Below are 13342 nucleotides of genomic sequence, written 5' to 3'. Positions count from 1 at the left end.
AAAAGTGAAAACATGCACTTTGAAGTAATTCATTCATCACTTCTTTCATCCAGTCATTCATTCACTCACTCTCATCCACCATTTTATTCATGGTTCTGTTTGAATAGCTATTTTTATCATCTTCTCTGGTGACCATATGCCGAACAAGCAGAATTTTTCCCACAGAAACTAGATTCCTCAAGTCTGACCCCACCATCCCCCCCTCTTTATTCTCCTCCCTCCATTTCCGTCCTTCTGTCTCTCAGCTGTGAAGGGAAACCACCAGGCCTCAATCATCGATCATACATCAACCTCAGCAACAGAGAAAAACAAAGTGGCTGCAAAAAAAGTTGACGAGATGTAGAGAAAACAAAACAGAATGCCAAAATTAAGAAAAGAAAGTTTATACACATGGTAAAAAATAGCCTTTACCTTTTGGCTCAGAACATCCATCCATCATTGCAATTAAAATGCACGAAAATAAACACTCATGCAAATTCAAATATGATGCCACTGTGCACACAGTTACTCCATACCCACATGCTGTAGTCCCCTCTATACCTGCCAACACATGCATCAGGTGGAAAGTGAATGAGTTGGAGGTGCAGTAGTGTTGGTTACCATTACAATGATGGTCAGAGGTGAGCGGGTGGTGGTGTAACCCTCCAGGGTGGGAGTGGCAGCATCCAATGACATCTTGTCCTGTCGTGAACACATATGACCGCAGTCGGCCCCGCCCACTGAACGTAGGAGCAGTACCACGCTGGCCGAACAACCCATAATCCACTGCAGTTGACTCCTGGTCCAGCCTAATCCCGTCCAGCAGTGTATAGGCTTCACTTGAACTGAGGTTCCTTGTTAATCCCAAATCAACCTGAGCTCAAGTGTCTGCCCTGATGACACAGTCCAGTTCAGTCCAGTCCAGTCAGCCCCTGGTCCAGCCAGTGGTGCTGCCCTCCCCTGTCTCGCTTCAATTCAACCAGCTTTTCAAGCTTTCTGTTTCTTTCCTGCACTGCTCTACTCCCGTCTCCAGCTCCTAATGTTGCTGAGCTTACACACTGGCAGCCTTACATGGCTCTCTCGCTCTTTCCCTCTCTCTCTCTCTTCCTCTAACACACACACACACACTAACAGCAGCTGTGCACGGTCCAGCCCAGCCCAGCTCACCCAACAAATCACAGTCTGCAATAGCTGTCAGCTGACCAGAACCAGCTGCTGCATGCACGCATGCACATACATAATGTTTCTGATTTTCATTCTGCAGCAGCAGTCTCCCCTCAGCATTTTTCTCCCAATCACACCAGTCCTTTAAAGTCGCAGTTCTGCTGGCTGTGTTTGTGCATTTTGCGGTTTGTGCACTAAAGACAGCACGTAAAGCGCAGACACGCTGTCCCGCACTCTGATTTGGTCAAATAAACTGTAGCTTTTTTGAAAAAAAAGTGTGTTTTTGCACATGCATGTGTTTGATACAGTAAATTCAGTTAATGTTCCAGAGTGGAGGTTGGCAGAGTGTGTGTGCAGCTCCAGGGAGAGTGTTGGGGAGTGGTGAGAGACGCTATTGAACGGAAAGTGGATGGAAAGTGGGGAGTGGGCGGCTTTACAGATGAAGCGTGTAGAGCTAACATGTGAAATTCCCGTGACTTTGGTTCAGCACAGACAGGCAACAGGACACTGGCTGGGCTTTTGGTTCAATCTAAAACATGTACTTCAACTATAAAATTCCATTACATCAGTTCTGATGTCTCTAAATGCCAACGACAATCACTTTAACCACTCTAATTGTTCTCATGTCACCGTAACATCTGGTCTTGCTTTATTCTTCATGTTCCATTTTCACTGTGTGTGGCCAGATGGAAAGAAGAAATATGCATTCAGAGAACAAAATGGTTTCATGTGTTTTGCAGCAATTTGAAATTCTTCTCATTATAAAATCCCCCCTTTTATTCCTTGCCAGTTGTACTTGCAGAACTTGCAGAGGTTGTCCAAAACATAGATTTTTAAAAAACTATGGACCAGTTTTGTCACCCAAAGGCTTCTGAAGAGACGCTTTGAAGCCTGGATTTTGGTTAACTGTTCTTTGCCGTCTTTGTTAGTCACTGGAATTCAATGTAATTTGGTTAATGGGGGAGGAGGTGGAGCGAGACGAGGCCAACAAGCACAACAAACTGAATGTGACAACCAGTCAATCCATCAAACACTGCCCAAAGCATACTTCTCTTATAAGCCTTAATATTTCCTCTATGGGACAATGGTTGTCAAAATCACCACCAAGGCACATATAAGAGGAAGTGAAAATAACTAAAATAAAAATAAAACAATTTAATAATTCATTGTCTGTATAAAAAGAGAGAAGTTAGGAGATTTTTCCTGTTAACTTCAACACAGAGTTTTCATGGAACCGACATCTAGAAACTATGTTGAGAATCTGCACCTCAATGCATGTAACACTTTGTCATTTTTTTATTTTTTATTGGTGCAATGTGACATAAAATAATCTCCAAAATTGAAAGCATGTACAATTTAAAAACTATACGGCTGTCAAAGTTAACACGATAATAACGCGTTAAAGCAAATTCGTTTTAATGCCACTAATTTCTTTAATGCATTAACATAATCAATATTTTATATTATATATATATTATATATTTATATATATATAGTTCTATGGGTACCCACGAGTCTCCCCTTTACAGACATGCCCACTTTATGATAATCACATGCAGTTTGGGGCAAGTCATAGTCAAGTCAGCACACTGACACACTGACAGCTGTTGTTGCCTGTTGGGCTGCAGTTTGCCATGTTATGATTTGAGCATTTTTTATGCTAAATGCAGTACCTGTGAGGGTTTCTGGATAATATTTGTCATTGTTTTGTGTTGTTAATTGATTTACAATAATAAATATATACATATGTTTACATAAAGCAAGCATATTTGCTCACTCCCATGTTGATAAGAGTATTAAATACTTGACAAAATCTCCATTTAAGGTACATTTTGAACAGATAAAAAAATTGATTAATTTGCGATTAATTACAATTAACTATGGACAATCATGTGATTAATCGTGATTATATATTTTAATCGACTGACCTAGACATAACATAATCTCCAAAATTGAAAGCATTAAGAAAATTGTACAATTTATTGAACTGGCTGAAAACCCATTGTCACAATGATAAAAACAGGGCTTTTTTCTTAGCTTATGATAAGTTCATGTTTTGGAGATACATGGCTTTCACATGACAGCGACGAGCCTGCATATACATGATGAGAGGTGACATAAACAATGATAGAAGAAACAGAACGAATATACATATTAAGTTAAACAAAAGAAACAGCTAGTTACCCACGCTTAGGGTCATCTGAGGGAAGGTTTTACATATTCTACTTATAATACAGATTTAGCCCGACTGTAATCATTGTTTTCAACGGCTGTCAGTAGACCTGTAATCAGGTGACACATAATGTATAGGCATTAGGCAATGACATTTGCACACCCTCCGCTCCCTGCAGAGGGTAGGAGGTAACCATGGTGATGTTGTTAGGTCATGATTAAGGTCATTAGTGTCCACGTCAGTGTGACAGAGAATCCCACCCCCCACCCACATAAATGCTCATTATAATGCTTTACATAGCTAAATATAAACAGCGCAACACACACAGAAAGACACCGATAAGCATATGCACGGTTGGAATTGCTACTTCTCTCCCACAAAGTGTGCAAATATTAATGTGCCCCCCTGAGTAGGAGATGACAGTGCATAATGTCCAGTTCAAAGTAGAGAAACATTAACCGCACCCACCATCATCAGTCCCACCACCCCACCCAACGCCTCCAAAAACCATTACTTCTCACTAAAAGCTCTTCAGTGCAACATGCCTGATAGCAGCGGCTAAAACACACAGAAAAGATGGGCTTTGTTTGCATGCCAGGCCTCCACAATGGTCCTGTCATGCAAATGTGCCCACACAGACATGCCCCGTAGTCGCCAGCAAAGTCCCCATGTAACACTGCTACTGTAGCTTGGTAGTTGTGCTCTCATTCACTCTCTGTCTGCCTTCACATTCAGACTTCAAACACAGATTATATCACCACGCTGGCTGCTTGGAGTACGTTTCCATCCAAATGTTCGTCAAGATCTAAACTGATCACTGAATGTTTCCATTATCTGTGACATGCAAACATTTACAAGAGAGGATGACAAGATAAGATCGTTTAAAAAGCACGTTAAATTGTAGAATATAACTGATGTTGATGTGGCATTTATGATATTTTTTTTTAATTAAATTGTCTGTCTACACATATTATTAGGGGTGGGGGGAAAAAATCGATACGGCATAGTATTGCAATATTTTGCGTAGCAATATTGCATCAATACACGGACGTCAAGTATCAATCTTTTCTTATATAAACTATTAACCGCTTAATAATCAGTCGCTCAGCTCAGCTGTCTTTCAGAGGTTGTAGTGGGCTCAGTCTTTAAACTACAGTGAAGATACTCGTATCATATGAAACTAGAAAAAAACGAAGAAATCGATTGGTACCAAACATGTCACGTTAGTTTTTCGGGAAGAACTTAAGAGATAAATAACGCCCCAAAGTTACGCTACATTTTGGCGAGAAAAAACTGGCCACTTTCAAAGGGGTCCCTTGACCTTTGACCTTAAGATATGTGAATGAAAACTGTATCTTATTAGATGAAACAGATGTTGACAAACTGCATAATTTGCATTTGGAAAAAATAATATATTGCAATAAATCTTATCGCAATACTCAATGGCAAGATTTAGTAGTTTTACTCCCACATTTCACGCACAAATGCAAAACAAATGTGCATTTAAGAGTAAAGGAAACATTCTGATATTTGATTAGGAGAGGTGCAGTCTGTTGGTTTAAGTGTACTATGTCATAAGATCAGTCGTGAATACACCACAATCATGCTGTGAGTCTTTCACCGTTGATGTTATATGTTGTACTGTAGCCATCAATTAAATCTAAATTCTCTGCACTTCTCCCATTAATAAAACAGTGCCGTCTTTACGCAGAGCCAGCGCAGGGGGTTAATTGAGGAAAGCCACAATAGTTACATTCCTCTCTGCATTTTGTAATTGATTCACTTCACCTCAAGGAAAAGGCGAGGGGAATTTAAAGCAAAACACCCGAGGCAACTCTCAGCGAATGAGGTGGCGAGTGTTGAATAAGTGATGAGGCCGTCGCACTTCCATGGAAGGGGAAGGAGGAAACCGACACGCCCTCTTTGTGGTTGGAGACACAGACATGGAGATGGTAAAAGCATCTCAGCTCCCAGGACACCTGTCCTTTAGCTAGAGTCGGTTAGCAGAATAAATAAATCACACAATGAAATGGGAGAACAAATCTCTACAAGGATAGTCTCACATCCCCGGACAAAACCACAAACATCCGTACCACCATGCACACAATGAGACAGAATAATCTGCTCTTTAGTTCATTTATTCCTCTGTCACTCCCTAGTTCTTCTCAATTCATCATCTGTAACTCAAATATCCAATTTCTGAACTCCCTTTGACGCATAATAAGTGCCAAACACTATCTTTGGTAGTGCTTTATTTCATGGGTCATTTATTTTCCAAATAATTTCCTATAAAGCAACAGATATGTAAGTGTTATTTCGCAGATGTTCCCTGGAAAGTACAGTGTAAAATGGTGCTATTTGTTTGAGGAAATGGAGAAATTGCTCAATTGGTAAGTACCTGCTATTTTGACTATGACATCAGGGGAAAGAATAAGGAAATGATATAGAAGTTACAAAGATAACAAAAGAGCATAGTTGAGTTTTTAAGAAGCTGTAAATTTCCAGATATATTTCTGAGAAAAAACGTTTTAATGATTTGAAAAAGCTTACCCTAGATCCATTTGGTCACATTAATAAATAGGCTATAGATTAATGATTGAATGTATATTATTGTCCATATTTGTTCCTGTAATTTCCAACAAGTATTTCAATCATTTACTTACTTTATGTAAAAGTAACAATACCATAATACCATAATAATATAAAAATACTCCATTTCACTTGACTCAAAGTAGTCGTTATTCTTACATATATATTGACGTGTAAGCAGCATTTCCATGTTAGCTGGTCGAGGAGGAGCTACTTTGGTAATTTACAACAACGCAACATATTTTATAAGCTAGTCATTGCTAATCATTTATTTTATATTTAAGTTTAATTTTAAAGAGCAAAACATGAAGAGAGACTTTATAGTTTTGCATTGCTTTATAGCATTGCTTTTTTTTTCTTACAGATTTAAAGACCGTAGCAGTTATTTACCAATTTTACCAGTTAAATATGTTTGCGGTTTTTCCAAATTATATAATAGGAAACATCCCAGAAAAAAAAAACTGTTACATATCACCTCCTTTCTATGATATTATTAAGAATCATATATGGACCAGTACAATAAAGCGTTTGAATATAAAGCTATTGTTTGGACCTACAGTATGCCTGAGTATGTGTCCTCCTTGTGTGACCGAGCCTAAGCGGTGTGTAAGTCTGAACCTCTGTAAAGGATGACATCATTGGGGTGTATGTGGCGGTGTGCTGCCATCATTTATAGAGTTAATGTTTTCCAGCTGTGCGGCCTCAGCCTCTGTAATCCTTCTGTTTCTCTGCTGAACAACACTGATTGTGACAAAGTGGCGGTTATGTACACTAGATCTGCAGGAGTTTAATGCGTCCGTGTGCGTTCTGCATACACGTGTAGGTTGACTATTTAGACAAAAGACAAACACAAGCCGTTTTACTGACTTCAAATGCCTCTAGCCAACTGGGCCGAGTAGGAAACCACACGCTGCACACTGCCTTGTAAGCAGTCAGCTCTGCTATAGTTAGGTTCCCTGTAGCGCTGGAGGCTGACTCATGGCAGCGGCGTTTGATGTGGTGCACAGCTCCACTGAGTTTACTTGGGAAAACACTCTCCTGTTCCCATGGTGACCACAACAGGAAGGATGCTGTCACTCATGGGGTGCCGGGTTCTCAGCAAACTACGGTTTGGCCCCTGGCAGTCACAGAGCAGCAAGAGGGACACGGGGTCAACCTCCTTCTGGCTGAAGCTACCCCCCTATTCTCACTCAGGGTTTCTCTCTGACGGGCTGCAGAGATGGAGAAAGTTCTCTGACTGGAGTAAAAAAAAAAGGGAAAAGTACTGAGCAGAAGAAGGAAAATACAGTCAGGAGGAACAAACTTTCAGATGAACTTAATCTGGGCTCATTTTCTTAGGAACTTTACTGCTTTTTTACGTTTTGATCTGATTTGTTGGGTCGAATGAACTTCATCAAATGACCAGTATGTTTCTCCAATTGCTCAGAAGACTTGAATTTGCAGCTTAAGATGCCTCTATGCATTTGCAGTGATTATTGTTTCTTACTCTCCAGCGTTGCCGGTTAAGGTAATATTGTCTCGATATCATCCTGATGTGCTGTTCTCAGTAAAACCTCAGCTTGCGGATGCAACACTCTTGCACAAACAGGAAGACAGACTGAGGTCTAAACTGAGCATCAGGTATAAATCCATCCTGCATGATTCAAGATAAAATAACAATCTTGCAAAGAAGTGATTCGAGGAAATCAATAAAAAAAATCATATAGTAAGTACTGTACCTGTATCTGTACCTGTAATTTGTCAGATGTTTTTGTGGTCAGATGGCAGATATTTTCTGGTCATTTTCATGGCCTTAAGTGCTTCATCATATTGTATTTTGTGATGTTGATTAAGGTGGTTGTGGCGTTACCCTGCTGTGCTGCGGCTGTGGCAAAAATAGTGCTTGGAAAGTAGGCTATGTTCTTTTAACTGCCATACTTGTATCTGAAAAAGGTTTCACAGAGCGAGAGATGTAAGACTTTTTTTCCCGTTCAAACACAACACTTCTGTTTGAACTGGAGGGGTTTTCTCGATTCTGACTCATTTTGGTCTTGATTTTGTTGCTCCTCCAGAGCTTTTGCTTTCACCGTGTCACTCTTCTGTCTTTCTCTGCCACACATTTGTTTTTGTTTCTGTCTCCTCTGCCGGTGCCTGCCTGTCACGTGATGCAAAGTTGTCTTGCTAATAATGGAGGAAATTAGAAGCACTTGGGTTGATGCGACGGATCGCCCTACTAATACAAACACTACAGAAATATTTTCATGTGAGAATGCAATTGCAAATATGATTAAAAAACCATGATGTATTTGTACAACCTTACTGTAACGAGACCATGTTGTGAACCTGACGACTATCTGTCTCTTGAGCTCTTTCCCTGAAGGTGTTAACAGGAAGAGCAGAGTTCAGAGCCACAGCACACTGCCATTGCCATCTAGTGCTGAGAACTGGACACAGCAGGCTGAGTGGAGGATGAGAGGGTTGCCAGTCTCCACACCTCTGTGTAGCAGTTGCCCTCGCTGCCACGTCTTTAATGAGTGACCTCCAGGAGGCGCTCTGTGCCAAAGATACTATCTGGTCCTCTGGCAGCTGGCTTGTTTAGAAAAGGAAGCTATTAAAATGTCTTTAACTGAGAACTAAAGTCCCGAGGCAGGAGGGATGTTGGGGGAGGGAGCGAGAGAGGGGAGATGGGGAAGAGAGGGGAAGTTGGTGAGTAGCAACTGCCGGGAAGGGGGGGGGCATTGTTAAAAATTTCCACTCATTCTCCTTAGACTCACCTCCGTCTTAAAAACCCACCCCCAACAACAATCAACCTCACCTTTTTTCCTGTCCATCCATCTTACCTATCCTCCAAAGAACTCTTTTCTTCACAGTATTTCTACTTTTTCCAACATTTCAGTGGAAAATGCAGATACACACACACGCACACGCACACGCACACACACACACACACACACACGCACACACGCACACACATACACACAGGTTCATCTGTGCATATCTTTATAATAACAATCAGGCAGCATAATAGGTCAAATAGAGCCTGTAACTGCTTTAAATGGTACGTAATCAAGAGAAGAGAAATTGGAAGCAGGGCTGTGTAATTGGTAAGAATCTGGCGATACGATAGGTATCATGATGCAGAGGTTACGATTCAATATATTGTGATACTGTAAGAAAGGTGATATATTGTGATTCTTTTTTATATCGAGGAGGGAAACTGTCAAGTATAAAGAATGCACCGCTATATCATAGTAAAAAAAAGTTACTTTTGAATGCAATCAGAACAGTGGGATCTGCATCTGCATCTATCACAGTCCCTGTAACATCCAACATCAGAGCTCTATTTCGCGAGGGCACAGACACTGAGAGGATGCATCTCTTTGCAAATAAAATAAAGTTTTGACTGAGTTAATCTTTGCATGTAAACTATTACAGTGGAAACCGCTTATTATAGTGATCACGTCTGTCTGGGTCAAATTGATCACTAGAAGCAGTTTCCACTTTAATTAATAATCGATGCGGTGTTTTTAAGAGTCGATACCGTATCACAAAACATAAATTCGCGATACTCTATATTTTCGATATTTTCTTACGCCACTTTCTTACTCCCGGAGGTCTCTCAGACCTTGGACTGGACTGGGGGTCAGAGGTCAGAGGTTAGAGGTCAGGCTGACAGGTCAGAGGTCAGCAAGTGGATGAACATGTTTTCTATGTATTTACACCACAGGAGTTTGTTTATTGCATAATTCATGAACTCATATGAAATATAAGTGTGACACTGTACATGTCAGAAATGGGTTTACATTCAACATCAGGGGATTTCAGGAATCGCCGAGGTGGTAACCACCCAGATGTTGATACATCTCGTCTTGTGGTTAAGTTAATTAGTAGATTAATAGTCATTCTCATTAAATGCATACCATCTGCTCCTTTTCCCTAAATGTTATATTTTATTTTATGAACGTACAGTAGATTAGTTTGATATGATATATGATATGATATTATTGGAGGTGGTTTCTTGTTTCAGGTGAGGTGACAAACATCTAATATAAAACAATGTGAGACACATGCTAGACTTCTACATTGTGATGTTGCAAGTATGTTATTGTTCCTTGATCTACTCTGTGGAACACTTTAGCTTGAACTTAATGGCGGTAATAACAATAAAACTACAGTTTTTACCTGTCTACCTGCCTGTTTTCGTTTTCCCACTGGCATTCATAAAGAATGTGGCCAGTGAGAAAGCAGAAGCACTGGCATTATTTAGCATCCATTCAGCAGCAAAAGCAGCAGAAACACACACACAGCTACTGTACTGTCACAGAGCTGGTGCCTCATTAATTCACTCTCCCACGTGGCATCTCTCCATATCTCCCTGCTGTTTCCTCCCCCCCTCCTCCCGTCCCGACTCGGGCCTCAGCAGTCAAGCAGAGACGGCTGAGGTCACCGGCTTCTTATGCGCTCTGCAATAAATATTTGCAGATAATATCCATCCTTCATGAGGCAGTAAAGCTTTTTTTGGTTTGTGCGGTAACAGGGGTATACTATTAAAAATGGATTCAGTGCTTTTATGTTGTTGTTGTAAAGTCAGCTCATGCTACGGGGGAGCTTTAAGGTAATAGCAGCAAGCAGAGTTTTTTGTGATTTTTCCATCCAAGAGAGAGAACATTAATTATAAACAGAAAAAAAGGCCCTTTTTTCCGGTATTAATCTGTTCATCAAAACCTGATATTACCGGAAAGAGCGCTGCAGCGACATAATAAATACCACTCAAGCACAGTAGTCATGATTTCTCTCTCGGTGCTGCCAATGTCTGTTGTTTCTCTGTGATCTTATCTGGGCCGTATACGCAGCTGTAAGGCCTCTCCTGTTTCCTGTCCAGGTAAGAACCAATGAGACAGTCCACGTACTCCTTCACGCTGGCCAAGTCAAACTATGAAATACTCTCCTCTACGTCCACTGTATGTCTGACGAAGCCTCTGACACTCAGAAACTGTAACTACTCCTCGTGCAATTATCCTTAAATGATTGATGTTTCCTGTAACTCTGTTCGCTTGAAAAATGTGTCCTCACTCTGAACCTGCCATATTCATCCTAAACCAGGCCCAAGCCAATATTTACTTTAATGCAGACAGAAACACATGCCAGCACAATGGATGCTATGGTTATATATCTACTATGGTTATGAACAGTGAAACATAAATCATAAGACTTTATGCCAGCCCCCAATCTACACCCTCGCAGTGAAGAAAAAGACCACCAGAATGCCTAGTTTGCAATAAATCATTCAGTCGTGACGCCTACATGTGACACCCTCACAAAGCCTACATGTGACCTCTGGGTAACCTCCATACCGGCGCTAACTATCTACCAGACGCCCACTCAGCACAGCTCCTTCTCCCTAAGGTCCCAGCTTAGACCGAGGACGCAGCTGTTCTGAACACTTTTCCTCATGCGTTTTCATATCTATTATCCTCCCTTACCTTTCACCCTCCCCCCTCCCCCGACCCCCCCAAATTTCTCACAGACTCAAAATCACTCTTCTGTCTCCATCTATGGCCGGTGATTTTTTTCCTCCCGTATTTCTTTTGCAGATCCCCTTTCAGCTCTTTGGCTGACATTTGAGGCACACAGATTTGATGTATGCACACAAAGGAAGATACATAGTCAGTCAGACATAGGCATACAGTGAGCCAGCGCAGACCCATAGAAAGACTCCCACCACTCTAACATCAGCATCCACAAGCATGACAGACAATCATGGATATCGTTTCTTCACCTTAACTCCCGTCACTTATTGAGCGTTATGGCTCGGGGTTGTGTCTCCTGTGGGATATACTGTATGTCAGATATACACACTATCTGTGTCAGTCAGGGGGAATAGAAATGAGTGGAACTGTAATCTTTGCATCATCTTTGACTCCTGCCACCATATACCCTCAAGAGTCCTGATAACTTTAAATAAAGTTAAGACTGGACCTAAATAAAATCTGATTTACTTAGAAAACAATAAATACAACAGTAATTGTTGCTTGTATATCAGTGCATGTATTTCCTTTCTCATGTTGACTCACTAGTACCCCCCCTACTAGATTAATGGCAAATTAGTTGAGCTGGTCTCAACGTGCAAATACTTTGGAGTTGAAATTGATGACCACTTAAGATTCAATGAATGCGCACACATGGATTAAATCTTGAAACTACAACAGAGGCTGTTCTTTCTTAGGAAATCGAATCACTTCAGAGTAGACCGGCGTATCCTCCAGATGTTCTACAAATCTGTCTCGCAGAGTGTTCTGTCCTTAGGCCTGATCTGCACTTTCGGAAATATGCGTGTTCAAGATCGTGCCAAACTGCAGCGCGTGTTCAAGACTGCGAGTAGGATCATCGGGGTTGATCAGGTGGTCTGCAGCACAGCTGTACAAGGATCTTATTCTTAAAAAGGCTAATCAGATCCTCAATGATCCTACCTTTCCTCTCCAATCTTAAATTCTGAGGGAGTAGCAGGTCAAGCGGCAAAATCCTGCAGCGGAAAATCAGAACAACAATACAATCATTTGTGCCAATGCAACAATTAGAATACTAAATGAGAGATAGATGTGCACCTATTAGGTTTGAGTATTTACTTTTTTGATTGTGTATACTGTATTTTTAGATTGTATAATGTATATGATGTATATTTTATATTGCCAGTATTGTTCAAGTTCAAGTTCAAGACTTTTATTTGTCCCCCAATTGCTTTTTGCCGCAGTAGCAAACAACAACAACAACAACAACAACATCTCATCACAATAAGACAATATACACATACTGTACATTCCCACATACTAAAACACTGAAAAAGGTGAAACCTTGAAGTACCAAAAATATATAGAGAATAAGAGTTACAATATTACTAATGACAAGAATAGAAGAACAGAAGAACAGGCATGGGTGGATGTGGAGTGAAATGGCCGAGGGTATGAAAGAGAAATTATATCGTTGAGTTTTGACTAATGGTTGTCTGAGACGGGAACCAGAGGGTTTTGCCGCAGTAGCAAACAACAACAACAACAACAACAACAACAACAACAACAACAACAACAACAAACAGACAGATAGACAGACAGACAGACATTTCTGCTGAGTGCCGATGATTTTGCTGCTGATTTTTATCACCCTTGTTAATGATTTTTTTCTGTTTGAGGTTGAGGGATGCATACCAGCAAAAACTGTACCGGATATGTGTGTATGTGTTTGTTAGTGCACATACCGTTTAAACACATGTATGACCACATGACTTCCCCTTGTGGGATACTAAAGTTTTACCTGAACCTGAACTTCTTTTTGCGCTGTTTTATTACAGTACGACCAGTTTAAAAAATAGGTCGACATTTTAGGGAATACTCTTATTTACTTTCTTGCCGAGAGTTAGATAAAAAGATTGATACCACTTTCACGTCTGTACGCTAAATATGA

At 40.7% G+C, this 13342-nt stretch overlaps 1 protein-coding gene across 9 annotated transcripts in view; it reads right to left on the bottom strand.

Annotated features, from left to right (window-relative positions):
* dock10 (dedicator of cytokinesis 10) overlaps window positions 1–13342 on the bottom strand; it is a 71654-nt gene that overhangs the window by 48026 nt on the left and 10286 nt on the right. For 5 of the 9 annotated variants that reach the window (XM_074642057.1, XM_074642056.1, XM_074642051.1 and 2 more), the window contains exon 1: window positions 601–899. The exons of 2 other annotated variants lie outside the window; for them this stretch is intronic. In XM_074642057.1, the coding sequence (XP_074498158.1) occupies window positions 601–759 (159 nt within the window). In that variant the 5' untranslated portion in view covers window positions 760–899. Of the gene's footprint in view, window positions 1–600; window positions 900–13342 lie in introns of those variants that run through there. 2 more of the 9 variants (XM_074642048.1, XM_074642049.1) reach the window with 1 other exon arrangement.

The sequence above is a fragment of the Sebastes fasciatus genome, chromosome 7 (genome assembly GCF_043250625.1).
Source record: "Sebastes fasciatus isolate fSebFas1 chromosome 7, fSebFas1.pri, whole genome shotgun sequence".
Lineage (NCBI taxonomy): Eukaryota > Metazoa > Chordata > Actinopteri > Perciformes > Sebastidae > Sebastes > Sebastes fasciatus.
The sequence above is the reverse complement of the archived record's forward strand: the minus strand, read 5'-3'. Positions and strand labels throughout refer to the sequence as shown.